General features: G+C 39.5%; 1 protein-coding gene across 1 annotated transcript; it reads right to left on the bottom strand.

The window, feature by feature from the left end:
* ube2j1 (ubiquitin-conjugating enzyme E2, J1) lies at positions 1–26192 on the bottom strand. Its single transcript, XM_031741654.2, has 8 exons — positions 25679–26192; positions 19617–19690; positions 18587–18718; positions 16227–16311; positions 11910–12015; positions 6076–6205; positions 5416–5535; positions 1–1263 (listed from the first exon to the last, which is right to left on the bottom strand). Exons 1-8 carry the CDS (start codon positions 25707–25709, stop codon positions 988–990), a joined length of 954 nt encoding a protein of 317 aa, XP_031597514.1. The 5' UTR covers positions 25710–26192; the 3' UTR covers positions 1–987.
* Between the last annotated feature and the right edge of the window lie 1308 nt (positions 26193–27500).

The following is a 27500-nucleotide window of genomic DNA, read 5'->3' as shown; positions in this document are numbered from 1 at the left end:
TTTGTATAAGATGAGTATAAATTTATTGTATTTGGGGGAAATGAAGAAAGAAATCTCAGTTTAAACATTTTAAATACTCTTTTTGTATTCTTTTCAAATAAATACACAGACACAAATTACAGTGATTATAGCACAGGATATTGGTACAGGTATCAGTAAAACACACTATACCTATAAAGGAATAGACTGTGTTATAGTCCACGCTTTTTATCATAAGGCTCTGTTGTACTGTATTTAGATTAATTTATTAAATTTTGTTTTTTAATATTTGTCTTGGTCCTTGTCTGAACTACTGGTGTTTTACAGTGTGCAGAAAGCTTCCACATCAGTCTATTAAATCCCCGCAGTCACCTAAAGGTAGCAGGACACACGGTGATGCAGCTGCAGCTTCTGCTATTCAGATTGTTCTGCATGCCCCCATGCAATTAAAACAATTGTCCACATTAACTTTGTGCTTGTTGTTAGCCTTAAACCATTAAAACAGAGCCCTGTGCACTGTGACCAAGCTGACCTTGCAGGAAGATAAAACACATGATGAAGTCATAATAGCACATGTAATTTGTGCAGATGCTTTCTTGATCAAATAATTAGTATGAGACAACAACTGCCCCTGATCCTATGTTGTTGTCATTTTACGTTACTCTGTTATTTCAATACTGGAAACAGTCAGCAGCCGTAAGATTGACAATTTCTATGGAAGGGGACATGTTGTGTGTGTGGTTTAACAGGTCACAAACAATGAAGCTTCCCATTCATAAAAATGCAAGATGCTCTGGAAAGTAAAATTCACATTGAATTAAAGACACCCTGGAGGTGTTCTAGCGATTAGAGGAATGAAAGTTCCCCCTAAGTGGAGGCTGAACCCGCTGTGGACAGCCAGGGAGGGCAGCTGTAGTCACTGTTAGCCACTGCCTCACCTCTGGTTCTGCTTCAGCTAATTAAAGTTCTGTGGAGTTGGTAGTACGAGCGGTTGACTCAGGAGGAAGGTCACAAATCATAGTCAAACTTGTACTCATGTGCAAGGTAGATCCTGCGGAAGATGAGTGCAGCCAAAGCCAGAGTGAGCACCACAATGAGAACTGCAGAGCCTGTGTGGCTTTCATCCTGAGGCTGATGAACTGGTGTGAAAACTGCTCTGCTGGCTGCTGACTCTCTTTGGGTCTGCTGGGCGCGACGTTGCCTGGGGCTGAGAGGACGATCAGAACTTGTGGGGGTTGTAGGTGTCTGAAGTGCTTCCGCTCTTGTGGACTGAGAAGCCTCTACCTGTGGAAGAGGATCTCAGTGTAAGCATCACTAAGACAAGGACATTAGTCATCTAATCAGTTACATTTCTGGCTGTTTGGCTGTTTCCTCAACAAATGTCTGGAACTCATTTATTTTATAGACCTTTTCTACTAAGCTTTTAAGCTTTTGTTCTTCTGTCTTTAAATTGCTTTGAACCACTTTTAGGAGCTAAATTTTGCCTGTCCTTTAGGTCAAGCAGCTTTGGTCGGTCGCAGTAGATGGCCGCCCCTCCCTGAGCCTGGTTCTGCCGGAGGTTTCTTCCTGTTAAAAGGGAGTTTTTCCTTCCCACTGTTGCCAAAGTGCTTGCTCATAGGGGGTCATATGATTGTTGGGTTTTTCTCTGTATCTACTGTACAATATAAAGCGCCTTGAGGCAACTTTTGTTATGATTTGGCGCTATATAAATAAAATTGAATTGAATTGAATTGAATTGAAAGTAAGCCTGCAGTGTGAGAGCGAAGTGCTCTAATAGGGTGATATGGTACTATAAGGTTATTTCGATAAGATGAGGCCTGATTATTTAAGACCTTGTATGTGAGGAGCGGGATTTTGATATCAATTCTGGATTTCACAGGGAGCCAATGAAGGGAAGCCAATACAGGAGAAATATGCTCTCTCTTTCTAGTCCCTGTCAGTACTCTTGCTGCAGCATTTTGGATTAACTGAAGGCTTTTCAGGGAATTTTTGGACATCCTGATAATAATGAATTACAGTAGTCCAGGCTAAAAGTAATAAATGCATGAACTAGTTTTTCAGCGTCACTCTGAGACAGGATATTTTTAATTTTAGAGATATTGCTGAAATGGAAGAAAGCAGTCCTACATATTTGTTTAATATGTGCATTGAAGGACATGTCCTGGTCAAAAATCACTCCAAGAATGCTCACAGTGGGCTACTTTCAGTCATTGTTCAAAGGTACTGCAAGGTTGGGGAAACCTGCAGTCAGCTGAGACTGAAGAAGTCACCTGGATGAGTGACAAAACTTTTCTCCCACTGAATACGCTACATTCCAGATGAACAGAATTAAGTTTTTGGGATTTCCTTAACTTGATGATTGAGCATGCATCAAGATGCTATAGTTAACAGTTTAACTACTGCTTGAAGACCTGTAGTACGTAGCCAATTAATAGGTTGATCACATTGAAGATTGAAGCATTAATTAATATTAGGACATTTTTTGAGCAGTTTTGTAGGAATGGGATCTAAAAGAAATGATGATGGCTGGGAGGGAGTAATTCCCTGAGTTAACTCAGAAAGATCAATTGGAGAAAAAGGACTCCAAATGAATATCAATGGTACTGAAAGTAGTTGTACATAATGTTATCTCTGTGAGAAGATTATGAGTCATTTTTTCGCTAATGGTTAAAATTTTATTTGTGAAGACGTTCATGAAGTCATTACTAGTTAACGTTAAAGGAATGATTGATTTAACAGTGCTCTGACTTTTTGTCAGCCTGGCTACAGTGCTGAAGAGAAACCTAGGGTTGTTCTTATTTTCTTCAATCAGTGATGAGTAGTAAGATGTTCTGGCTTTACAGAGGGCTTTCTTATAAAGCAACAAACTATTACTCAAGCTAAATGATGATCTGCCAAATTTGTGACACGCCATTTCCTCTCTAGCCTACAAGTCATCACCTTTATGGTGTGCATTAGAGAGTTATACCAGAGAGTTGAACGTAGTTTTAATTTAAGGCTCTCTTTTTCACAGGAGCTACAGTATCCAGAGTCGTATGCAGTGAAGAAGTAAAATTATTAACAAGTTAATCGACCTCTGTTGGACTAACGTTCAAGTAACTGCTCTGCACATGGGATTGTGGAAGATAACAGTGGATGAATTTATTCCCCACTGCTGTGTAATACATTATTATAAATTAAAATGTTATTAGAAAAAAAAAAAATCAGACAAAAGGTTTTCAGTTTCTCTTCTATATATCATAAATAGATCTAGAAGTGTGATTAAAGTGGAGAGTGGGTTCTTTTACATTTTGATAAAAGCCAATTGAGTTTAATAATAGAATAAATGTTTTTAGCATGGATGTTAAAATCCATCCAATCCATAATTATTTTATCTGAGCCGAGCACTAAATCAGATAACAAGTCTGAGAAATCAGACAGAAACTCTGTGTAAGGCCCAGGTAGACGATAGATGATCACAAATAAAACTGGTTTTCAACAGGGCTTCAAATATATTAAAACTCTGAATCTGATTAATAATCTGGAGTGCCGCCACACCGCCTCCTGAGCCTGTGCTTCGAAGATACGGAAAATTAGTATAACTCGGGGTTCTGATTCATTTAAACTAAAATAATCCTCCTCATCTAACCGGGTTTCTGTAAAGCAGAAAAAATCAATTTGTTATTAATTTTTTAATTAATGTACTAACAGAGACCTGTTTAATAATCCACATTTTTGTTTCAGTCTTTGGTTGAGTCGTGGATACAATGTTGTTCTTTCTTTGTAATTTTTTCATGTTTAAATAGTTTTTTGCATATTTTTGGCTAGATGCATTGATGATGATCATTTATCATCATCAACAGCAGAGAGGCAGTGTGGAATGCCAGCCTGTCTGATTCTGCATTTATAACACACACACCCAATTCTAGCAGCAGATGGTGAGTACTATTTTTGATATGTCCCTCCTTAGTTTATCCTAACACAGCAGCACTGATCTAAGTTGACCCTCCACGGTGCTCCTTCACACTCAGTCTCTGTGCTTCTGTGGGTAGCAGCTGGCACCAAAATCAATCCTCTTAGGCAACAAAGCTCACCCATATCACAACTTGTGAATAGAAGCCATGGTATAACAGGCTTTAAGCTACCATGACAGATCTTCTACAATGTTAAACATGAGTGTTTAAAATGACACACTGGATGGACAGTACAGTGACACAGTGGTTAGCACTATAGCCTCCCAGCAAGAAGGGTTTGAATGGGTTGAAATACACTATCTGGCCACAGGTCTTTTCTCAGAGACATGCAGTTAATAGGGAGAATCTAAATTGCCTAAAGGTGTGAATGTGAGTCCGCTGTCTTTCTGTGTTGGTTTGACAAAGATGATCTATTCAGGGTAGTACCCTGCCTCTCACCTTATAACAGCTGGGACAGTCCCTCCACAACGGATAAGTGGAATATGGAGGAATTGCATGGCTAGATTCCATGAAAAACATGAATTATAACCTGACAGCTGTATGTACTGTTTTATGTAAATGTTAAAAATTGACTGGACTAAATACAAAAGTTGTTCTTGCAAATATTTGACAATACATTTAACTATGAAACATGAGAATACATTTTAGCTGAAACTGAATTTTAAACTGACATTTTTTTCAACTATACTATACCACTACTCTATATCTAATTTTTATATATATTATATATTTATATTATTTTATATGTGATAGAACAAACTGGGAGAGATCGCACTGTTTTGTGCTGATGCCACAACCTGTGCTAATAGTGCAAATTATAGACGAAAAGTATTTATTAAAACTATGATTTAAAATTTTGTACTTCCTTGGATAAACAATTGCTCCAGAAGACACATGAAAGTTAGCACATGAATGTAATGTAAAGAACAAAAAAAATGTGGTGCTTGCAGCCAATTTTATGCTGAAAATCTACTTTGTTATGTGTTCAATGTAAGTTACAGCGCAGTTTTACTCAGGTTAAAAGAATGATACCCTCTGTACAATCCCTATGGTAAATTGTTGTTTCACCTTCAAAGACTCCCAGTCATGGCAGTTTTTCGAATCACCTGCCAACAGTTATGGAAGATTATGGGATCATAATTTAAAGCAATGTAAAGGGTGGAGAAGTCTTCAAAGGGAGTAAGACACTGGTTAAACAAATCGCTTCATTTGGGCAGAGTGGGGCTGAATCTCATGTGAAGAAAAAAAATCATCATTGTTTTATTTTTAGCAAGCACATGTCTGTGCTTGTCTGGTGGGAGGAATTAACAATAGAAAGAAGAGAGAATTCAGAGGACTCAACTCTGTAAACATCTGGTTTCCTAGCCGACGCATCCAGAATAAAATAAAACCACTGGGATGGATTACTCCGTAGGTGGTGAGCTGGCTGCAGGTAGGTTATGTGCTGTCTTGTGTAAAACAAGAGTGGTAAAAAAATACCTACCTGTTCGGCCTGGTCTTTTTCAGCTTCTTGGCTTGCAGAGGAGGGTCCCTGGGTGTGGGTTGAAGGTTCACTTTCTCCTCCTTCAATCTCACTAGATTCTCTGGATAAACTGGACTCTGCCTGCATAAACACAGGCAATTTAAGTAATCTATACCATGCCTTGCCTTTTGCAATGGGGCCAGACATCAAATCTATATATTCATCCTACATTCCTCCAGGAGAGGATTTTTAAAGGTAAAGCTCATATTTAATGTTAATTCTCATCCTGCATAGTTCTCAAACAAAAGAAATGTAAAAATAAGGGCCATGCCTATTGAGCCACTGCAATAAATTGATGAGAACTGTCTTAATAGGTATTTGCTAAATTATGCACTGACTTTATAATCTTTGTAGTGGGATTATGTTAGCTTCCATTCCATAATGAACTGTTAACACAATGAACAGTGCTTTTGGCCCATTTGCTCTGTGGTTCTATTAAATAAAGGCTCTGGATATAATCTGTGGAGTTCCAGTATTCTTAATATAATTATGGAAAGTTGTGATACGAGTTAAACAATTATTATCAAAATCTGCTTTGTTATGAATTGTCATGCACAGAGAAAATATAAAACAAAAGAACTATGAATTTAACCCGCCTCATGTAACAGCCAGAGTTTGTACCTTAAAGTTGATTTGCTGAGCCAGTTCTTTAGCCGTATGGTCTTCAGCACCAGGGTTGCTATTGGGGGTTAGATCCAGGAGGGCAGAGCGCATGGTACAGCCACAGGTCTCACAGCAGAAGTCCTGGGACCTGTCAGAGAACAGGTGGCATGTGGTGATGTCATCTTGCCACAAGGACTTGTTTGAGTTTCACACTTGGAACCTTCTAAATAATGATCGTGAATAAAAATGAGTCCACTCCATGACTGATCAACCTACTACAGCAGGAACTCAAAATGGTACTCTCTATGGGCCCTACATGCCTATACACATGCCCTATGAAATCAGGGCATGCTCCTAATGAGATGATGGATGGTGTCCTGGGGGATCTCCTCCCAGATCTGGACCAGGGCATAAGTGAGCTCCTGGATGGTCTCAGGTGCAACGCGTCAACATCAGATGGACCACAACATAATGCCCCAGAGGTGTCCTGTTTGATTTAGGTCACGCAAGCATGGGGAAGAGTCAATAGTATCAATTCCTGGAATTACCATTTTTGCCAAATGAGGCTGGGGATTGAATCCTCTGGATGAACCCAGGACCCATCCAAGGATTTCATCCCGATACCAGCAGCAGTCAGGGTGCTGTTGTCTAGCCTTTGGAAGTCTGTGACCACTAACTCACCACTGTATGGGTCATGGAAGTTAGGGGCAGCTCTGCACGCCTTCTATAGACTCTTTCACATGTGTGTCATTCCATCTCAAATCAGACAGTTACTAGAACACTGTCTACTCAACCATTTCCAATTTGCATAAAAATGTTTGGCTCAAAGTCTGGACATATATAATGCATGTTGGCAAAGTTTAGCTTCATAGATAATTCAAGATATTTTTTGGTTTTGGAAAAATGGCCCATTGACACACTTTTAAACAATTTTTTACCTATTGAAATCACATTGCAATGTTAAACATGAATATATAAAAAAAACATAAAGGCCTGAAATTTTCACTGGTGTTTCTTACCAACAAAATGTATTAGGTGTGTAATTTTCGATAGATGCATTAAAAATTGTCTCAATATTGGCTTGTAAACATGTGAAAAAAAGCCCAATGCTCCTGTTGGACTATCTGAGGACACACTAATAAAAGAAAATGCAAAAACCCCCCAAACTGGCGACAATTTCTAAATAAACACAGTTCACAATATTGCAAGATAAAACATGTAGAAAATGCCATTCAACTTTCATGCTGGATGTAGCAAATATGACAAGTTGTACCACAAAAACAAAAATATCAGTAGATAATCTAATTAAAAACAACAACAAAAAAAACCCCCCACACAATTCTGGAGTTTCCAGATAGGCCTTTTAAGTATCACTCTGAAAATTATTTGGTTAAATATGTGCACACTGTTTTCCATTTATAAGACCTGAGTCACTACATCTGAAATCACGAAAGTTTTAGAACATTTTCTGTTAAACCATCTCCAATTTGCCTAAAATTGTTGTCATCCAAGGTTTGGATATAAAATGGCTGCTATGAAATGTTCAAGCTGTGTGTGCTTATACAGCCAGTGAGCAGCGTTTGGTACAAAGACGTAGATTCAGATTTGTTGGATGATGGTCAGAGAATTTGCTGTTCTCAACATGAAAAAAGCAAGAGAAACCAGAACCCTCACAGCAGCATGTGCAGTGTGGCTCTTTGATGTATGTGCCAAAGAAAAATGTAACACCATGTGGTGCTTTGCCCATTCGGTACAAATTATACAGTTCTAAAGACTTTTACATTGAGCTGCCCATACTTTTCAGGGCTGTGTATCAATTCCCTAAACAAACAGACAAAACTCTGCTTCAAACATCAGTACCGGGATTACACTGTGTCTGCAAGTGTGTTTGTAACAGTGACTTTCTATATGTTGTTGACTGCCACAGTGTGTATCGTCACCTTTTATATTTTTTTTAACATTTACATGCCCCTGTTAAGAGCTTAGAATACTGCGTGCACCTTTAGGCCAACATCTCAGCCCTGACAGCAAGGTTTGGTGTGATATTACTAGGAACACGATCAACAGAGACGCTTAATGCAGTGGAAAAAACATAAGCAGGACAGAAAAAGATGTTTCAGTGGATTTCATTGGATTGTCTTAGAATAGCTAATCATCCCTTGAAGCAACTAATGGCCTCATATTACAGCTGTGAAGTTGTGGAATGACTCATGCTCTCAGGAACAGCACATTATCACTGTAAAGCTCCTCAAGCAAAAGGTGGCATAGATAAATTTGGATACATTATGGTATTAAATGATCCAAATCAGAGTCTTCTTCTGGAAAAAAAGTGGTAATTAGATTCTATTCAAGTGAAGTTTAGACGTACAAAGAAAAAGCTTGGCTTATTCGGCATCAGGAATTTTGCACAGCATGTCGAATGTTCTTTTTTTGGCCTCCAGTCATCGCATAACTGGACTATGACATGGTAAATGGGCAGCCTGCGTTTCCAAAAGCAGGGACCACGCAGGCACAATGGTTGGATGATAGTTTTTCACAAAAACTACAGTTTTAACCCTTTCAGACATAAATGTCTATGATCAAGAACACATATGTAACACATTTGTAAGATGCAGGACAAAGCGGTATAAAAACACCTTTGTCCCTGTTGCTGTCACCGAACTTAATAAGAATGGTTTTGATTTGATTCATTTTGTTTAATTACAAAAAATGTGCATTAGTCTGTTTTTTTTTTTTAGGTGTGTGTGTTTTGTGAAGGGATGCCAAATGCTATTATTTTTCTGTAAAGCAAATTTCCCTATGGGTATAAATAAAGTAACCTTAACCTTGGGTCACCTGATCCAGCCCTAACTATATGCTTTAGCAAAAAGAAACGTTTGAAGGCTAATCTTAAAAGTAGCGATAGTGTCTGGGGTGATATGGTACTATAAGGTCATTAAGATAAGATGGGGCCTGATTATTTAAGACCTTGTATGTGAGGAGCAGGATTCTGAATTCAATTCGGAATTTAACAGGGAGCCAATGAAGGGAAGCCAAGATATATGCTCTCTCTTTCTAGTCCCTGTCAGTACTCTTGCTGCAACATTTTGGATTAACTGGAAGCTTTTCAGGGAGTTTTTAGGACATCCTGATAATAATGAATTACAGTAGTCCAGCCTGGAAGTAATAAATGCATGAACTAGTTTTTCAGCGTCAATATGAGACAGGATATTTCTAATTTTAGAGATATTGCTGAAATGGAAGAAAGCAGTCTTACATATTTGTTTAATATGTGCGTTGAAGGACATGTCCTGGTCAAAAATGACTCCAAGGTTCCTCACAGTGTTACTGGAGCCCAAGGTAACACTAAGATTGTCAGGGCCGAGTACAATAACCTCAGTTTGATCTGAATTTAGAAGGAGAAAATTAAAGGCCATTCAGGTTTTTGTGTCTGTAAGACATTCCTGCAGTTTAACTAATTGGTGTGTATCATCTGGCTTCATGGATAGATAAAGTTGGGTCTCGTCTGCATAGCAGTACTGTCAGAGGCCATAAGATCATTTGTAACCTTCACTAAAGCGGTTTCTGTACTGTGATGTGCTCAGAAACCTGACTGAAACTCTTCAAATAAACCACTGCTCTACAGATTATCTGTTAGCTGTTTTACAACTACTCTTTCAATAATTTTTAAAATAAAAGAAAGGTTGGAGATTGGCAGCAGACATTTGGGTCAAGTGAAGTCTTTTTAAGTAATGGTTTACCTACTGCCAGTTTGAAGGCCTGTGGAGTACACAGTCGATTAATAGAGATAGGTTGATCATGCTGAAGATGATAGGACTTCTCAGAACGATCTTGTAGGACCAATAAGACCTCAAGCCGATTTAGTTTTGGTGAAAATTGGTTCATGGTTACACCAAATGTGATCAGTAAAAACATCATACTACTCACAATTTTTTATGGATCATCTTTAAACAACAATATAACTAGGTCTTGGGGGACAAGAGTACTAGGCTAGCTAAGCATTTGACCTTCATTGTCCATGACCATTGTCCATCCTTTTCCTTGTTCCAAAAACGCAACCCAAACTCTGATGTGACAGAACTTTCCATTGCACATCAGGCAGGCTCCTTCACTCACCATTTTTAAATCTTGTTAAAAACGCATTTTTACTCTCTGGCCTTCGACCTAGTGTGAGATGTTGTCTGTGATCCTAAGTTGGTTTTTATGTACTGCTTTATTCTTTAACTTCTACAGCTCTTTTACCTTCTGGCCTGTGTTTGTCTTTTATATTTGGTTTTATTGTACTGCACTTTTGTCAGCCCTGTTGTTTTTAAAAGTGCTTTATAAATGAAATGGTACAGTGGTACACATAAAAGGGAATGTAGAAAGCTGGACAAAACACTTTTTTTTTTTTTACCTACAACATCACAATGATGCAAAGTTGTATCATAGTGCTATAAAAACAGGCTGACAACAGCATGTTTTAACAAAAACATCATAAAACAAAGTTCTAGTATAGCTCTTGCCCTTCAGGAGGAATTACGCTCTCTGAGTGCTCTTGTTTATTCTTTGATACTTCTTTCACAGCAGTACTGTCCAGCACTACTTTCAAGAAAATACTGGCAGAGGAGTTAGTACTGTGAACTCAAGTTGATAGAAAAAGAAAATGAAAGGATCCATCTTGATTCTTTTAACTATAACTAAGATGTTTAATGATGCAATTCTTCTACTGTTCTTGTACTTGAATTTAACCAGTGGTTTGTAACTTGTTCTAAACCCTCTGCATATGAAGGCATCTCTTGACTTAAGACTTTAACAATGGCATCCCTACGTTGAAGTGTTCTTTATTTCATTAGATTTCATAAAGGGTTTTTCTGTCTTATGTTATCAGTGACTAAAGTACAAATCTGAGCTGCTGCTGACTTGTACCCAGATGCCATCTTTATTAAGTATTTGTGGTAGATTGGTACGGTTTTTGTTCATTATGTTTGCAGAGATGCCAGTATCTGAACAGGGACTCAATCCAGCAAACATTATGTTAATAACTAGCTGGTTGAAGTTTAAGGTTTAAGTTTCCTTAATATTTTTCAAACTGTCCTTACATACAGACTATCTCTGTCTAAAGATCAGATGTTGTCATTTCTGAATATGTAATAAAAATTAGTGTAAATGTGAAGTATTTCAATAGTAACATTTTACATTTTCATATAATAAATGAACATTTTAGTGCTGCCTCAGCCACTGTGTGTGTGTGTGTGTGTGTGTGTGTGTGTGTGTGTGTGTGTGTGTGTGTGTGTGTGTGTGTGTGTGTGTGTGTTTTTCTGTGTGTGCCATCATGGAGACAAGCAGCCTTGTATTCATCACACATTGTGTTTTCCTGTCTATTTCATCTCCATGAACTAATGAATAATGAAATAACCGGATGATCAAGAACTCATCTCATCTGCTAATAGAAGAGCAATTTTAGCTTGATCTTCACCATCACTGGCTTTGTACCATTTTCTCAGAGGAAAACAGTGTGATATGAAAATTGAGTGTCTGCTCACGCGTCCTCTGGAGACTGGCAGCACACAGCAACGATGAATTTGTCATCTTTCAATACCAGGACTGGCCTGGAAGTGTTCTTTTCAGATTGTGATAGACCAGTAATTAGCAATGAGGCATGCCAACTCAGGCTCGGGTGCTTCTATTACACGTTTGAACGGACTTGGCTGTTTTAATATTATTTTATGAGGATCATATCCACTTCTTGCATGCCTGCTAATCGAGTTTGCAACGTTATTTCATACAAGAAGATGCAAGATGCCATACTCACCTTATTACCATTCTCAACTGGAAAGACTGAAAAGATTTTTCTATCTACCAAATCTTACTTTTTGGCAAGGGCTCTCCTCTCTTCAGGAGTATAATCGAGAGATCCAATGGCACCCTCTCCTTTTGTTGGCATGAATCCAATTATAGCTATGAGGGCAGTGCGAACTGGACGAAAGAAAGAGAAGAGAGAGAGAGAGAGAGAGAGAGAGAGAGAGAGAGAGAGAGAGAGAGAGAGTGTAAACAATGAGGAGAAAATACAATTTGAATGAAAAACAACATATTAATTGTTAGCCTGACTTGGCCATGACAACCTGTCAATTGTCTAATTTATGTTTAATCTCTGAACTGTCTATCCTTTAATTACATCTTGCTTGTAAATGTAGATTTGCTAAAATTATAATTCATATCAGCAGTAATAACACCAGGTGGTGTCAGTCACAGTTGACTAAAATTAATAGTGAAACAGTGTGTGACTTTGGCAAATCCCTGTTATCCCCCCCAAAACACCCCTCTTCTTAGCGGCTGTGTCTGCTCGCAGACCACCAAAAAACAAAACAAAAATCAGCAAAAACACAATTTTAAACATAAAAAAAAATTCACAAAGAAAGAACAATAGTATCCACAACTGCACCAGAGTAAAACTGTTAAATATGGATTCTTAAACATTAAGTCTCTCTCTTCTATGTTCCTGTTAGTAAACTGCGATGATCTATCTATCGATCGATGTTGATCGATCGATAGATAGATCTCGATCGATAGCGGAAGTCTGCGTAGGCTTTAATCTGTGGTGCTGTTAACTTGCCATTTCTGAGGCTGGTGACTCGGATGAATTTATCCTCAGCAGCAGGAGAGATGACCCTTTTAAAACTGAGCCACATATTGGCAAATTAGCTGCAGTCTGGGCTGTGATGAAAACCCAATAAATAAACTGGATTTCAAGACAATTTCAATTAAGTGACTGAAAAAGACACTAGGATGAAGACAAGAGGAAGCAGCAAATTTTAGTAGCAGCCAGTCTATTGAAATAAGTCACTTTGGTGCAAACTGTCTTATTTCAGTTCTGATGACCTGCTATCTCTAACTGTGTGTATAACCTATGACCAAAGTTTGTGAAAATAGTCAGCTAGGCAATAAAACACTGCAGCTCACATTTTAAAAAATAAACAGTATTAAGTACAGACAGACCAGAAAGCAGCTTGAGGAAAAACATTTGTCAAGATATTCATGAGTAACGATACCATATCTAAATAAATCAGCATATGTAAAAAAATACAAATTTAAATATTTCCCAAAGAGACATCAGAGGGAATGTTTAATTATCTGAAGCATGCTTTATCAAATATGCAGGCATAGCATATGAACTAAAGCAGCCGCCAAGAGTAGTGAGCATAAACCTGGAACCCTACAGTTGGCCTGTCTGTGACAATCGGAAGCACTGTGCAATTATCAAGTCAGGCCTCCTGTGGTCATTGCAAGCAGGATCAGACACAACTTAGAGCCAACACTTTAAAAACCCAGCAGGGGAAGTCAAATCTCTGAGGCATAGCTAGCCATGTGACCTACAGTTTGTTGGTAAAAAGAAGTTAGGAGCAACCTTTGTCTTTGATTTAATTCTGTTATTGATTTGAAACTCTTCTTACTTAAGATAGGGAGGCAGTAGAGAGAAATGCTTTGAGGAAGATGCAGCATCTCCCACTGAGTTTCCACTGATTAAAGTTCCATGCTGAGAAGTAACATGAAAGCAGAACTCAGCAAACGGACCAAACGCCAGTTACAAACTAATGAGGAGGTCTTGGTAGTAATAAATTATTCGTTTTTACTCTCGAGGTGTATAAAAATACTCTTATATCAAGACCCGCAGCACAAGTTCATCTATCAACACCAGCACCCAAAGTGCAATATTGTTTAGGCCAGAAGCAGAGGACAGGAGTGAGCTTTGTTATTTATATTAGAAAACAAATGTTTCACATACAAAGTTCATGCAGTACTGAAAAAGATCTCTTTGCATTTAACACACTGACTTTGGCAAGCAAGCAATCTAAGGTTACTAAATGTAAGTCTAAAAGGTTTTGTTTTTGTTTTCTTAGAAGAAACCACCGAGTGCACAGATCTCAAACTTAGGGGGAGAGAGTTCCAGAGTCTGGGGACCAAAAGTCTCCTTTAGTTTTCAACTCTAAAATAACAGGCCGAGCTAGAGCAGGAACAGACAATGGAAATGTTGATGGAGAAATAGTAATTCTTCTATTATCAATTTTTCTATCAAGACAGAAAATTTTCACCTTCTTCATTTGAAGAGATTGGGATGGCAGGTGGAGCGAGAGTAACAATATTACTAATGGCATCAAATAACACCTGAGGATTACCTCTGCTCTTTGTAACCAGGTGTGAGAAATAGGCAACCTTCGCATCTCTAACTGAACGGTTGAAAGAAAGATCCTTTATTAGAACATGTGCTCAGCTTATCGACAAGAACGCTTTAAGCAGCGAATGGTTTCGTTTATGCGAAGGGAGAATTTGGAAACAAGAGCTAATTTTGTTTTAACAGGACAGATTTCATCTAAAATAGTAAGACAGTGATTATTAAAAAGATTTGTTGTTAGATCATAAGGGGATAAGAACAACTTAAAAGAATCAGAGAATTTCTCAGCAGTAGAGGAATTTATGATGTGAGTGCTGACCACACGGCAAGCAGGAGAAAGACAAGTTAAAAATAATACAGTGATGATCAGAAGTAAAAATGTCCTCAAAACAAATAGAATCAATATTTAAACCCAAAGTAAAAACAAGTTCCAGTTTGTGTCCTTTGGTATGTGTGGGGCTAGACACAAAGTTGTCGTCTACATTAATGTTAAAATCTCCAACTATAAGGAGTCTGGGCAGCTTTATAGTGGAGGATAAGAAGTCACTGAACGCCTTTAAAAATGGACGATACACCACAGGACTATAAAAAAAAATTGCTGACTCTAATCAGCTGTAGTTCAAACGAAGAAAAATGTGTGACTTTTGCTGAATGACAGGGTAACTGTTGGTAAACGCTGAAACAGGAGTATCTTGACCCATCAGTGAAGATCGGATAGATAAGAGCGGCAGTGAACATGCCACCAACACAGACAAAAACTACACCGCACTACACCACATCAGCACAAACTGTAGCCGCCAGCAGCAAAACCAAATACATGTATCATCATAGCGGAAGTGATACTGTCAAATTTCATCAAATATATTTCTTGTCCTGCTAGACCTCAGTGCAGCATTCGATACTGTAGACCAGGGGTGCCCAATCCCAGTCCTCGAGAGCTACTGCCCTGCAGCTTTTAGATGCGTCCTTGTTCCAGCACACCTGAATCAAATGAATGGCTCGTTATCAGGCCTTTGCCAGACTTGATGGCATGCCGAATTGGTAATCCATCTATTTGATTCAGCTGTGTTGGAGTAGGGATGCATCTAAAAGCTGCAGGACAGTAGCTCTCGAGGACTGGGATTGGGCACCCCTGCTGTAGACCATAATATTCTATTAGAGCAATTAGAGCATACTGTAGGTATTACAGGTACTGCGCTGCAGTGGTGTGTATCATATCTATCTAATAGACTCCAATTTGTTCATGTAACTCGGCCTTGATGATCTTGAAGACTTTTGAGAAAATACTGAAGCGCAACTGGGTTCTGCAGCAAGGCAATGATCCAAAACAGACCAGCTAGTCCATCTCTGAATGACTTAATGACACAGTGAAGACCTTGGAGTGGTTCACTTAAAAGTTTTGACCTGAATCTGACTGAGGAGCTGTTGCATGACCTTAAAAAGAAGGTGTATTTTCGAAAACCCTCCAATGTGGCTGAACTATGACAATTCAGTAAAGATGAGTGGGCAGAAGTGTAAAAGAATCATTGCCAGCTACTGCAAACGCTTGATTGCAGTTGTTGCTGCTAAAAGTGGCACAAACAGTTATTAGGTTTAGCGGGCAATCACTTTTTCACACAGGGGCATGTAGGTTTGGATTGTTTCCTCCTTAATAATAAACACCTTCATTCAGAAACTGCATTGTGTGTTTACTCGTGTCATCTTTGTCTAACATTTAAAATTGGTTGATGATCTGAAACTTTGAAGTGTGACAAACATACAACAAAAATAGGAAATCAGGAATACTTCTGTACCAATGCATTAGTGCATCAGTGCTAACCTGGATGGTTTTGCATGCATCAAGACATCAGTGGTATTAATTAGTAGATGATCACTTCTGGATTTTTCTACAAATCTCATTTCACAGCTCTACAAATTCTTTTGTAGAGCTTATTTCCAAATGCAACCTCCAACTACTTAGATTACCTCAGGGAATAAGATACATATGGAGAACTGGGCTCTTGTCTCCTATACTTACTACTCCAAGAGGGCTGCCAGGTCTCGGGATGGTGGCCAGAGATGCTCAGACAAATCTTCTTCCCAACTTCAAATCTCCCATTTGGCTAATGGAAGGGAATAAAGAGAAAGTGGTGTTGATATGTGTGAAAAAACAGAGTCATACCACATATTTCTCAAAACCTCTTGTAAAAACGATCGGTGAAAGGCTCAGCCTGTCAGCGATGGTCGATATATTCGTCCAATCGCCCAACCTTATTTTCTAGCAATTGAATCTAATTGTTAAAAATTTCTACATCTTACGAAATCTATCGGCCGGTCCGGGAAAGGCTTGAAGTTTCCTCGGATAAGCTGGAGGTGGCAGCGAGAGGGAGGTTTGGGCTTCCCTGTTGCAGCAGGTTTGTTTTAATGGTTTTCGTCTTTGTTAACTGTTTGGAGTATAATGTTGTATAATGCTGAGTATAATGTATGTGTAACGTTGATAATGCACGAAACGAGAAGTTGCAAAGTTAAGTGACATGATTCATTATTGAAGAATGGGATAAATTGTTTACAATGCCGTTTGTTATTAGTTTTTGACATTTTCCATGAAACGATTTTAAAATTTAACTTCATATTTTTAGACTAGTCCAGGGGTCTGCAACCTTTAACACCCAAAGAGCCAATTGGACCCGGTTTCCACGCAAAAGAAAACACTGGGAGCCGCAAATACTTTTTGAAATCTAAAATGAAGATAACACTGTATATATTGTTTTTTTTTACCTTTGTGCTTTGTGTGGACAACTAAAGTAAGTAAAGTTTATTTATTAAGCGCTTTTCACAGACAGGCAGTCACAAAGCGCTGTACACAAATATTAAAATAAACAATACAATCAATATACATTATACACAATGTAAAAGATCAAATGTAAAGAATGTAAAGAATATAAAATACGTAGATCAACAAAAGGCTTGTTTGAACAGAAAAGTTTTGAAATGAAATGCTACAGAGAAAATTACATTTTATTTATGTAATTAACACATTTTGAACTCTTAAAGAAATATAACAAAAGGAAAGACACCCAGCTGAACTAAAATGATCCATGTAGCAAACAAAAACTGTTGTGAGCCGCCACCCTTATATCGCCTTTGGGCTTTTGGAGCCTTGACCTGACTTTTAAAAAGTAATTGGAAAAAAAGCACTATGCTGCTAAAAAAAAATAGATATTTACAAAATTCGGCCTAAATATCTATTTTACCTTGTTAATGTGTGTGGCGGGGCGTGGTCTGCAGTGCCGCTGAATGGGAGTTGGACGCACCTGAGCGGCACCCGCAATCGCGCCTCGCCGCCTTAAAGCCTGTGCTCTCTCTGCTGTTGTGTTGTCGGGCTGTGAGCTGAAAAGCTACAGCCGGCTGTATGCGTACAGCAACCGTGTGTGAAAAGTGGTCAATAAAGAGATGCTGAAAAGCATGTTCATGCAAACATCGTCGAGTCCGCCGTGATATGTTTACAATGAGACTTCTGGTCCCAAACCTCGGCGCACAGCGTCTGCAAATCGGGGCTTTCATCTTTACGCAGGACTGTAAGCTGTCATCTGTGAGGCGTGAGTGGTGTTTGTTTTTAACATAGTTCATGGTGGAGAACAGCTGCCGACATAATGTGGATCCGAAGAGCCATAATTGGCCTACCTGGGGTTGAAAGTCTCGATAAATGCACGGCGTTTCGGGCGGGTACAGCTTCATGAGTGTGACGCTTATTTTGAGCGATGAAAAAAATAATAAGATATAATTTTATTTTTATATTTCAAAATCACAACAATCTTCCAATATAGAACTACAAGTTTTTTTAAAAAAAGAACTAAACACAAATAAAATGCACTTCAGTTAAATACTTCTAATTTATTTTCCCAAACCACGCGGAGCCGCACTATAAGGACTAAAGAGCCGCATGCGGCTCCGGAGCCGCGGGTTGCCAACCCCTGGACTAGTCAGTCAGTCTCATTTTTTCCTGGCCAGGAACATCCCTAATCTTAACACCTGAACTGTTCTGGAAACTCACTTTCTTCCCCTATTACGTTCAACTCCCTGACTGTTTCAAAAGAAAATTGAGCACTAGCTTATCCTTTCAGATGTGTAAGCCTGGGCTTGAATGGAATCAGGGCCATACATATAGAAGTGCTCACTGGTAAGCCTAGAACGATATTTATTTTTGATAATGTTCATTTTAGAGAATCTGCCTTGCAGTTATGTGTGGAGCCAAAGATGGTCAGTGTATAAGGTTACTTTGCTTGGACCTGGGAAAGTTGTCTGTTCTTAAAAATTGCTTTTTCAGTTTTTTGATTATCTGCTGCATTAGGAGAATAATCAAATGCAACTAAGAAATGATCTTTATCTGCATCTTACTGTGAGTAGGATGATGCTGGGAGGTTTCATGGGGTATTCCGGGGGAAGTATGATCCTGCCGTGGTAAACCCCACCATCAAAATCAGAGTCTGGAGGACCACGAACAGAAAAGTGCCACTCAAAGAGATTGTCCTGCAGAAAGAAGGAAATATCCTTTTAAGAACATATTTCTGTCTGAGAAGACAACAGAAGGTAGGACTGGGCGAAATATTAAGTTTTTAAAAAAATATCCATATACTTTGATACAAGATATAAGATGTGACAATATCGTTTATATCGCTATAGTCTATGTTCGTTATAATTATACTCGTGGAGCCAGTCTCTCTCGTCCACGTTTGTCTCTACACGTCACTCTGCCCCGCCTCTCTTTCTCACTGAACACAACTCCCCCTCGCCCATCGCTTCACCTGCAGGCAGCGACCAGATGGACACAGTAGCTATCACAGAGTAGGTGGTTGGTAAAAAGAAAAACAATGGCTCAAATATTTGGAGATGGTTTGGATTCAAAGTGTCGGTTGGGCAGTAGAATAATGTATTCTGTAGAGTATTAATTCCAATGAACTTACTGGAGTGTGTTTTGTGTTTGTATAGCTTTAGGATTTTGACCCTAAATGAGGACCCCAGCTGAGACAAGACAGGGATACATAGTGAGTTTTAAAAGGCCTAAAAGTATGGGTTATCTTATACAAAAGATTTTCAGAAAACTTGACTTCTGACCTTGAAGTCACAAAATTCAAAGAGAATTCAGAGAACTTTAATAGATAAACATATTGTATCAGTTTGAAAATCCCAGGTCACGTCTTTGATTTCACACCAATTCTGACCTCTGAACCTGCAGTCAAGTGAGCTTGACTGCAACTGATATCTATAGGTGAAAATTTTACACACTGTAACTTGAAGGCTATTAAAACCAAAAATACCTAGCAGTACCTAGTAGTGTTAAAAGTAACTGCATTGCCTGCATACATTTTCATTGTAATGCATTGTTAGACTATAGAGTAAAGTAATAGCATAAAAATGCCAAACTTACTTCTAGTGGTTGGGCATGATAGTGCTCTGTGGGATCCCTCAGTTCAGCAGCCTCCTTCATCAGCCTCTTCACCGCTTCCCATCAAAAGAAACAAAGAAACAGGAAAAAAGGGTTACCACCTGCATGGAAAGCTACAGTACATCTAGAAAGTATTTACACTGCTTCACTTGTACCATGCACAACGACCTAATCTTTCTTTCTTGCAAATTTATCAGCCGTCTGGAGTCAAATGTATAAATGACTACATCTGATTTTACTTTTATATTTCACCTTTAAAAACTGTTTACCTTGTCTTGCGGAGAATATGAAAAACAACACGCTAGTTTTCTTAGACTTAGACTTAGAAATTTCCATCATTAATGGGGGACAATGTCTACGAATCAGTATTTAAGGTTTGAGTCTCATGGAATTGTGTGTCATCAGGACACCACAACACAGAGCAAACGCCTTTTTCACAGACACACAGCCGTGGCAGCAGAAGAATATCACATCAATAAGGCTCTGAGTAAATGTGCTTAAGCCAGCTAAACATTTGCCAAAGAAGAGTTGAAGCAGTTAAAGCCACAAAGGGTGAGCCGACATTGTATTAAATCCTGGATTACTACTGGGATGCAGCTCAAGTTCATGTGTGACGGCAGATGAGTAAATAATTTTGGCAATATAGTGTATATCTAAAGGCTGATAGCCTGAAAGCCAACTTTGGTATGTCTGTTGCTAAGAACTGTAACCCATGGATGATGATGACGAAAGTGAGGTATTAACAGCTTCATCATCTTCATCTTCCAGTAAGCTTTGTTTACTGTGTTGTTTGATGTTTTAGCTTGGCATTTTTACCCTGGCTGTAATGAAATTAATTATTAACATGGTAGTTACGGTAAACAAATAGGAAACTTTCATCTATAACCAGTAAAAGTATAACATTATTATTTAACACTGTAGCATGCGAATACTGTGGTGGTAACGGCACTATCACATTACCAGATACCAAGCAAGGCAGTTGGTGTGGTGTATAAAATGGTGTTTAACCCCAGAAGTATAGACTTGCATGATTTTTTGCTAAGTATCATTGGATATCGTTACTCGGTTCAAGATATCAATAACATGTATATATTGCCATATGTGGCAAAAAAAAAAAAAAGTCTCCACCTGGATTTAACTAAGCAAACAGGTACGAGTCTCCTATTGGAAAATTACTGCATGGCTTATTATCTTTCAGCTGGCAACAAGTTATTTGACCCCAACTGGTGCAATGAGTTGCTTCTCATTTCATAAACAACGAAAGACAAATCTCAGGGTCGTGGAAAAGATGTTAGTGTGTTTGAGAACGGTCAAATCATTGGCATGCTGCAAGCCGAGTAAACATCTAAGGAGATTGCAGAAACTACTAAAATTGGGTTAACAACTGTCCAATGCATTATTAAAAAGTGGAAGGATAGCGGTGACCCATCGTCTTTGAGGAAGAAATGTGGCCTGAAAAGAAATTCTGAATGATCGTTACTGGCGATCACTTAAACATTTGGTGAAATCAAATCAAAGAAAAACAACAGTAGAACTCAGGGCTATGTTTAATAGTGAAAGTAAGAGCATTTCCACACACACAATGCAAAGGGAACTCAAGGGATTGGGACTGAACAGCTGTGTAGCCGTAAGAAAACCACTAATCAGTGAGGCAACCCGGAAAAAAAGGCTTCAATTTGCTAGGGAGCATAAAGATTGGAGCAATGGAAGAAGGTCATGTGGTCTGATGAGTCCAGATTTACCTTGTTCCAGAGTGATGGGCGGTAAGAAGAGAGGGAGATGAAGTGATTCACCCATCATGCCTAGTGCCTAATGTACAAGCCTGTGGGGGCAGTGCTATGATCTGGGTTTGCTGCATTTAGTCAGGTCTAGGTTCAGCAACAGTATGTGCTACAAGAATGAGGTCAGCTGACTACCTAAATATACTGAATGACCAGGTTATTCCATCAGTGGGTTTTTTCTTCCCTGACGGCACGGGCATATTCCAAGATGACAATGCCAGGATTCATCGGGCTCAAATTGTGAAAGAGTGGTTCTGGGAGCATGAGACATAATTTTCACACATGGGTTGGCCACAACAGAGTCCAGACCTTAACCCCACTGAGAATCTTTGGGATGTGCTGGAGAAGGCTGCAGTCAGACTCTACCATCATCAATGCAAGTTCTTGGTGAAAAATTAATGCAACACCAGATGGAAATAAATCTTGTGACATTGCAGAAGCTTATCGAAACAATGCCACAGCGAATGCGTGCCATAATCAAAGCTAAAGGCGCTCTAATGAAATATTAGAGTGTGTGACCTTTTTTTTGGTGGCGACTTTTTTTGGGCCTGGCAGTGTATCAATTGTACAGGGTGGGCCATTTATATGGATACACCGTAATAAAATGGGAATGGTTGGTGGCACATTAGTATATGTGAGGGGGAAAACTCCTCAAGATGGGTGGTGACCGTGGTGGCCATTTAGAAGTCGGCCATCTTGGATACAACTTTTGTTTTTTCAATAGGAAGAGGGCCATGTGACACATCAAACTTATTGGTAATGTCACAAGAAAAACAATGGTGTGCTTGGTTTCAACGCGCTTTTCGAGACCCTCAAAGCACTTTACAATTCCACTATTCATTCACTCTCACATTCACACACTGGTGGAGGCAAGCTACAGTTGTAGCCACAGCTGCCCTGGGGCAGACTGACAGAAGTGAGGCTGCCATATCGCGCCATCGGCCCCTCTGGCCATCACCAGTAGGCAACGGGTGAAGTGTCTTGCCCAAGGACACAACGACCGAGACTGTCTGAGTCGGGGCTCGAACCGGCAACCTTCCGATTACAAGACGAACTGCCAACTCTTGAGCCATGATCGCCCCTCTCTCATTTAACGTTGTATCTGTGCCTGGAAACACTGACAGGAACGACACTGCTCCTTATTGCCTGCTGATTTCATATTCATTTTCCATTTTTGGTTTATTTACCTTAAATAGTAAATAAACTGGTTCTTGTAAAATGCTTTTCTCCTCAAACTGAACACTCAAAGTGCTTTCTATCCAACACACACATACTCCGATAGATGCATCAGAGAGCAACATGGGGTTACTATCTTGCCCCAAGCAGATTTGGCATGCACAATGGAGCAGCCAGGGATTGAACCACCAACCTTCCGATTAGTAAATAACCTGCTCTACCTCCAGAACTCCAACTACCCCCATAGTAGGCAGAGATGACAAGAAAAGCCTTTCCCACACAACTGTCTCTGCAGAAGTCCAGTAACAGGCCCAAGGTGATAATCCTTATATGCCAAATCATCTTATGCAACACAAATGTTGACTATTTGCCACTAGGAATGACTCACACCAGGTCCAAAGGGATAAAAAGAGACACTGTTACATAATAACAAGCTAACACCAAAGACGTGAAAGGCATAGACAAGAGAATGAAAAGAAAAAGCATCTCCAGACTGTGCGCACTTTTTATTGCTCGTCTGCTGCTATCACTACTATTATAGCATTTAGCTAAAAAAGGAGACATCAAGCGCTACAGGTATAAAGACCTGCTCTCAAAAACTGTCATAGGTTTAATGCTCTAATTGTTTAAAAGATTTAGAGCATGTTTAGCACCATCTTATGACGGTAGAGAAATTTAAGCGAACAAGACTGATGTGGAGATTTTTGTTCCTATGGACACGCTGATGGATGTCAGGATTCCTGATCGTTCTTTAGTGAGAAACCCGGTTATGTTTGCGGTGTCATGGAGCAACCACATGTTTTAAACTGTTTGGATGTGCTTGGGACAAAGACACCATTTTATTGCATAAAATACAGCTGATTGCAACTCGTGGACTGCTTTGCCAGTTGACTGTATCGCTCTGTATACCCGGCCGGATGAGGAGACGAGGGAGGAAAATGTAAATAAATAAACAGTGCGTTTGACTCCAGCTTGTCAATCTAGTGAGTCACCAGTTCACTAGTTAAAAATAACACTTCATTAGAGCCTATACTAACAAAACTTTGTGGTTGTATTTACCTTAATTTAACGAGTCGTTAGTCACAGTAAACCCATCAGCAGATAAACCGGAACAGCTGGGCTACGTAAACAGTGAAGGGGGGCGTGTTCACGGTCACGTCCAGTAGGTGTGTGTGCAGGAGAGTGACACAGCTATTCCACCTCGAGTCACTACTGCACAGACTCTGGCTCCAAACATGCAACATGGCAGCTTGTTTGACTTCATTTTTGTACTATGGGAGGAAGTGCAGCCAGATCGTGCATCTTTTCTACAGTCATTTGTTGTGAAGGGAGAAGAAAAAATGCTGTCCCATAATTCATTGCAATGGACCATCCTACCATTCATGAAAATCCACCAACATAATAACCAAAGTTGCACAGAAATGGTCATTTATAAGTGCATTTAGCCCTTCTTGCCACAACCTGCTGATGTATTAAAACATTACAAATACACTTACTCAGCATTGTGGAGATGTTTGATACTGCCCAGAACACCTGGGATTGTTCATTTAAAGAGGATTTCTTTTTCAAAATAACCATCAATTGCCTGTGTCTATTACCTATGTGTCTATTAGGAAACCTGGCTGAGTTTCCTAATATACTCACATCTTGAGAGGATGTTATTTAGTCCATTTGATCAAATTGGTGGCAGAACAAATTCTCATTAAAGCAACAAGTTCGCTTATGAAGTGCTCTGTAGTTATCGCAGTGTTCATCGCTCCTCGTTGTAAATCTTGTTTGTTATTTTTAACCCAGATCAGGAAACAAGCCATTGTGATGATATTACATTATATTGAGGAGGCAGCTGCCCACTAAACTGTGTCTAACACCAGTTAATGTGGGCATGTTTCCTAAATCAGCAGCAGACGTTAGACAGCTGACAGGTGAACAGGATGCATGCATGACTGAGAGTCCTTCAAGCTGATCGGTAGTGTCATAAAGAAAATGTCAGCTTGTTATTTATGTTACAGAAAGACAGAGGAACAAGAACGGCGGCAGACTTTTTTATTTTTAAATTAAGATCATTTAATTGTTGCCTGAAGCTAATGTTGAGACACGTATGCATTTGTATGAGCTGGAGATGTTGCCCTTTCTTGCCAAGGTCTTTAATCTTGTGAAACCGTAAGACACACTGGCAGAGTGAGAAGACCATTTGATCTGCGGAACATAGAGAGTTAACGTAAATACCAGTTAACCTGGAACACTGGAGTCCAATTCCTTGTTTGTGGGCACAAATAAAGATGTTTCTGATCTCAGTTCATTTCTGTCCCAGTGAAAACTGAGAAACTATAAGGCTCACCTCTAAACACTCATCATGAGGGCTCAGTGAAAAGGTTTTGGACAGCTGGCCAAGTTTTGACCCTGCCAGAACAGCTTTGAGCCATGCACGCAAAGTGCAACTATCATAATCACAACAGACATAAGACATGATTTATGTTCGGCGTTAAAGAGTTTGTGCAATTTACTGCAAACTGCACAACATTTTTCATTCCCATTTCCGTGACTCATTTAAATATTCTTCTCCCGAAAGTGAAAGTCATAAAAATACATATACTGTTTAAAGTTTAAAAAAAAAAATAAAAATAAAAATTACGTGTTATTGCTGTGGGTTGCACACGACCAGCATACTTCCTATGTTTCTTAAAGTCAACCTTCAAAATCAGCCGATTAAATAGTCCCCTTGATCACTAATATTACAAAGCAGTTAACGACAACGCTGAACACGCAGACGTGTCCTTAATTACGTGTGTAACGTCAAATAACTCCGCAACACGAAAAGTACAGGGACAGAGCCAGCCGGTACAGTTTCAACAGACAGATGGTTTGCTCTGAATGCCAAAGAGTTTTAAAATAAATAAATAAAGCATCCCACACAACAGGAAGAACTCCGAAAAAATACTAAATAAAGGTGCCAGTGTAAACATTTAGATTGGCACGGAGGCTAATAACAGTTAAGCTAATTAAGAAACATTAAAGTGTTGGATTCTAGCTGTAGGATTTATCCTAGGGCTCCGAAAGCTGTAGAAGTTGTTTTGGGATCAGGCTTACCTGGACTCTTAAGGTTGTATTTGCTCTCCATCCTTGAAGAAACTGGGCACTGTCTTGAAGTTGTATCGTTTTCGTTTTCAAATACCTAGCTTTCAAATATTAGCGTTAGCTTCGCTTAGCAGCCCGGCTAGCTTGCTTCGTTCTTAAATCTGAGCGATACAGCTCAAACCGTACGTCCCGCTCTCGCACCGGAGCTCCAGTCTGCAAGTGGGGCAGGACGTGTTTCAGTAATGAGGGGATATTTTTCAACTTCTCTGCTGTTTAGGTTTTGAAACGGTTTCTCTAACCTTATCGACGTGACGTCTTTTACGGAACGTAAACAGGAAGTGAAATCTGAGGCTACGCAAGGAGTGCGCACATCACTGTTAGAAACGGTAATGGCATTAGTCTGGAAGCAAATCATTACCGAAAGATTAGAATTGTATTAGCAATAGGAAAGTGAAAGATTTAGATATAATACTGGTGATGGCCAAATGAAGCGTTCCGAAGTACTGAAGCTTTAGTTCGCTACTCGAAGCTTTTCAACACTGTCCTCTTTAGTAACATCTGGTGGCCGGAAATATGAAGAGCAGCTTAAATCAAGAACATATTCAACCTGCTTCATTATGATTGGCCGCTCTACAGAACTTCTGTTTCATGTGACGGTACTGTGTGATATCGGGCTGATATGGTGCTTTGAATATGTGTTTTTTGGGTGAAAAAATAATGTTATGTCTATTTTATTAGATGAATAAACTTTCCTTGTTTAAACATGTGCCGTGTGTCTTCTCCTTTTTCTTGTGACTTCTTGTTGTTTTTTACTAATAAAAAATACACTATATATAACAATGTACAGCACAATCTTACAATAGGTTGGGAGTATGCTTGTGCTGCGAGGTCCCTGCCTCCATGTGATTATGTAATTAACAAGTGGACAGGTACGTTTATATATAATATACTCTAACTTCTATAAGACATTTGAGATGGCAGTTTCAGAATAGTGTTTGGCTGTTTATAAATTTCAGTGGGAGAAATGTTTCGTCACGTGACTTCTTCAGTCTCAGCTGACTGCAGGTTTCCCCAATCTTATAAACAGTACCTTTGCACAATGACTGAAACCAGCCCACTGAATGAACAATGGGCTGGGAGGTCAGTTCCTTCATCATTAATATGCAAATTGTCATGACCATTGATCAACAACCACTGATCCAAGACCACTGATCATTGATCATAGGCCACTAATCAATGGCTATGAGTACCATTCACAGAGAGTTGGGGAATGGCTGCAATCATCAGGAAACTGACAGACCTGGGCATCAGTTCCCTCATCTGCAAATGGTTACTGGACTTCCTGACCAACCGGCCCCAACATGTCCGGCTGGATAACCACTGCTCATCTACAATCACAATGAACACCGGTGTACCACAAGGCTGTGTGATGAGCCCTTTCCTCTACTCCCTCTTCACCCACGACTGCAGACCTACCGATGGTTCCAACACCATCATTAAGTTTGCAGACGACACCACGGTGATTGGCCTCATCAATGACAATGATGAGGCCGCCTACAGGGAGGAGGTGGATCGTCTGGCTGAGTGGTGCGACACAAACAACCTGCTGCTGAACACCAAGAAGACCAAGGAGCTCATCGTGGACTACAGGAAGAATGCTGACCCACATCCACCCATCTACATTAAATGGACGGCTGTGGAGCGTGTGAGCAGCTTCAGGTTCCTGGGTGTCCACATCTCCGAGGATCTCATCTGGACGACCAACTGCTCCAAGCTGGTCAAGAAGGCTCACCAGCGCCTCTTCTTCTTGAGGACTCTGAGGAAGAACCACCTG

The sequence above is a fragment of the Oreochromis aureus genome, linkage group 15 (genome assembly GCF_013358895.1).
Source record: "Oreochromis aureus strain Israel breed Guangdong linkage group 15, ZZ_aureus, whole genome shotgun sequence".
Taxonomy (NCBI): domain Eukaryota; kingdom Metazoa; phylum Chordata; class Actinopteri; order Cichliformes; family Cichlidae; genus Oreochromis; species Oreochromis aureus.
The sequence above is the reverse complement of the archived record's forward strand: the minus strand, read 5'-3'. Positions and strand labels throughout refer to the sequence as shown.

Coding starts and splice junctions, on each gene's coding strand:
- ube2j1 (XM_031741654.2), bottom strand. CDS start 25,709: ATGGAGAGCAAATACAACCTTAAGAGTCCAG. Junction 18,719..19,616: donor ATCATGCCCAACCACTAGAA/GTAAGTTTGGCA, acceptor TTCTTTCTGCAG/GACAATCTCTTTGAGTGGCA. Junction 5,536..6,075: donor CTCAGCAAATCAACTTTAAG/GTACAAACTCTG, acceptor GTGTTTATGCAG/GCAGAGTCCAGTTTATCCAG.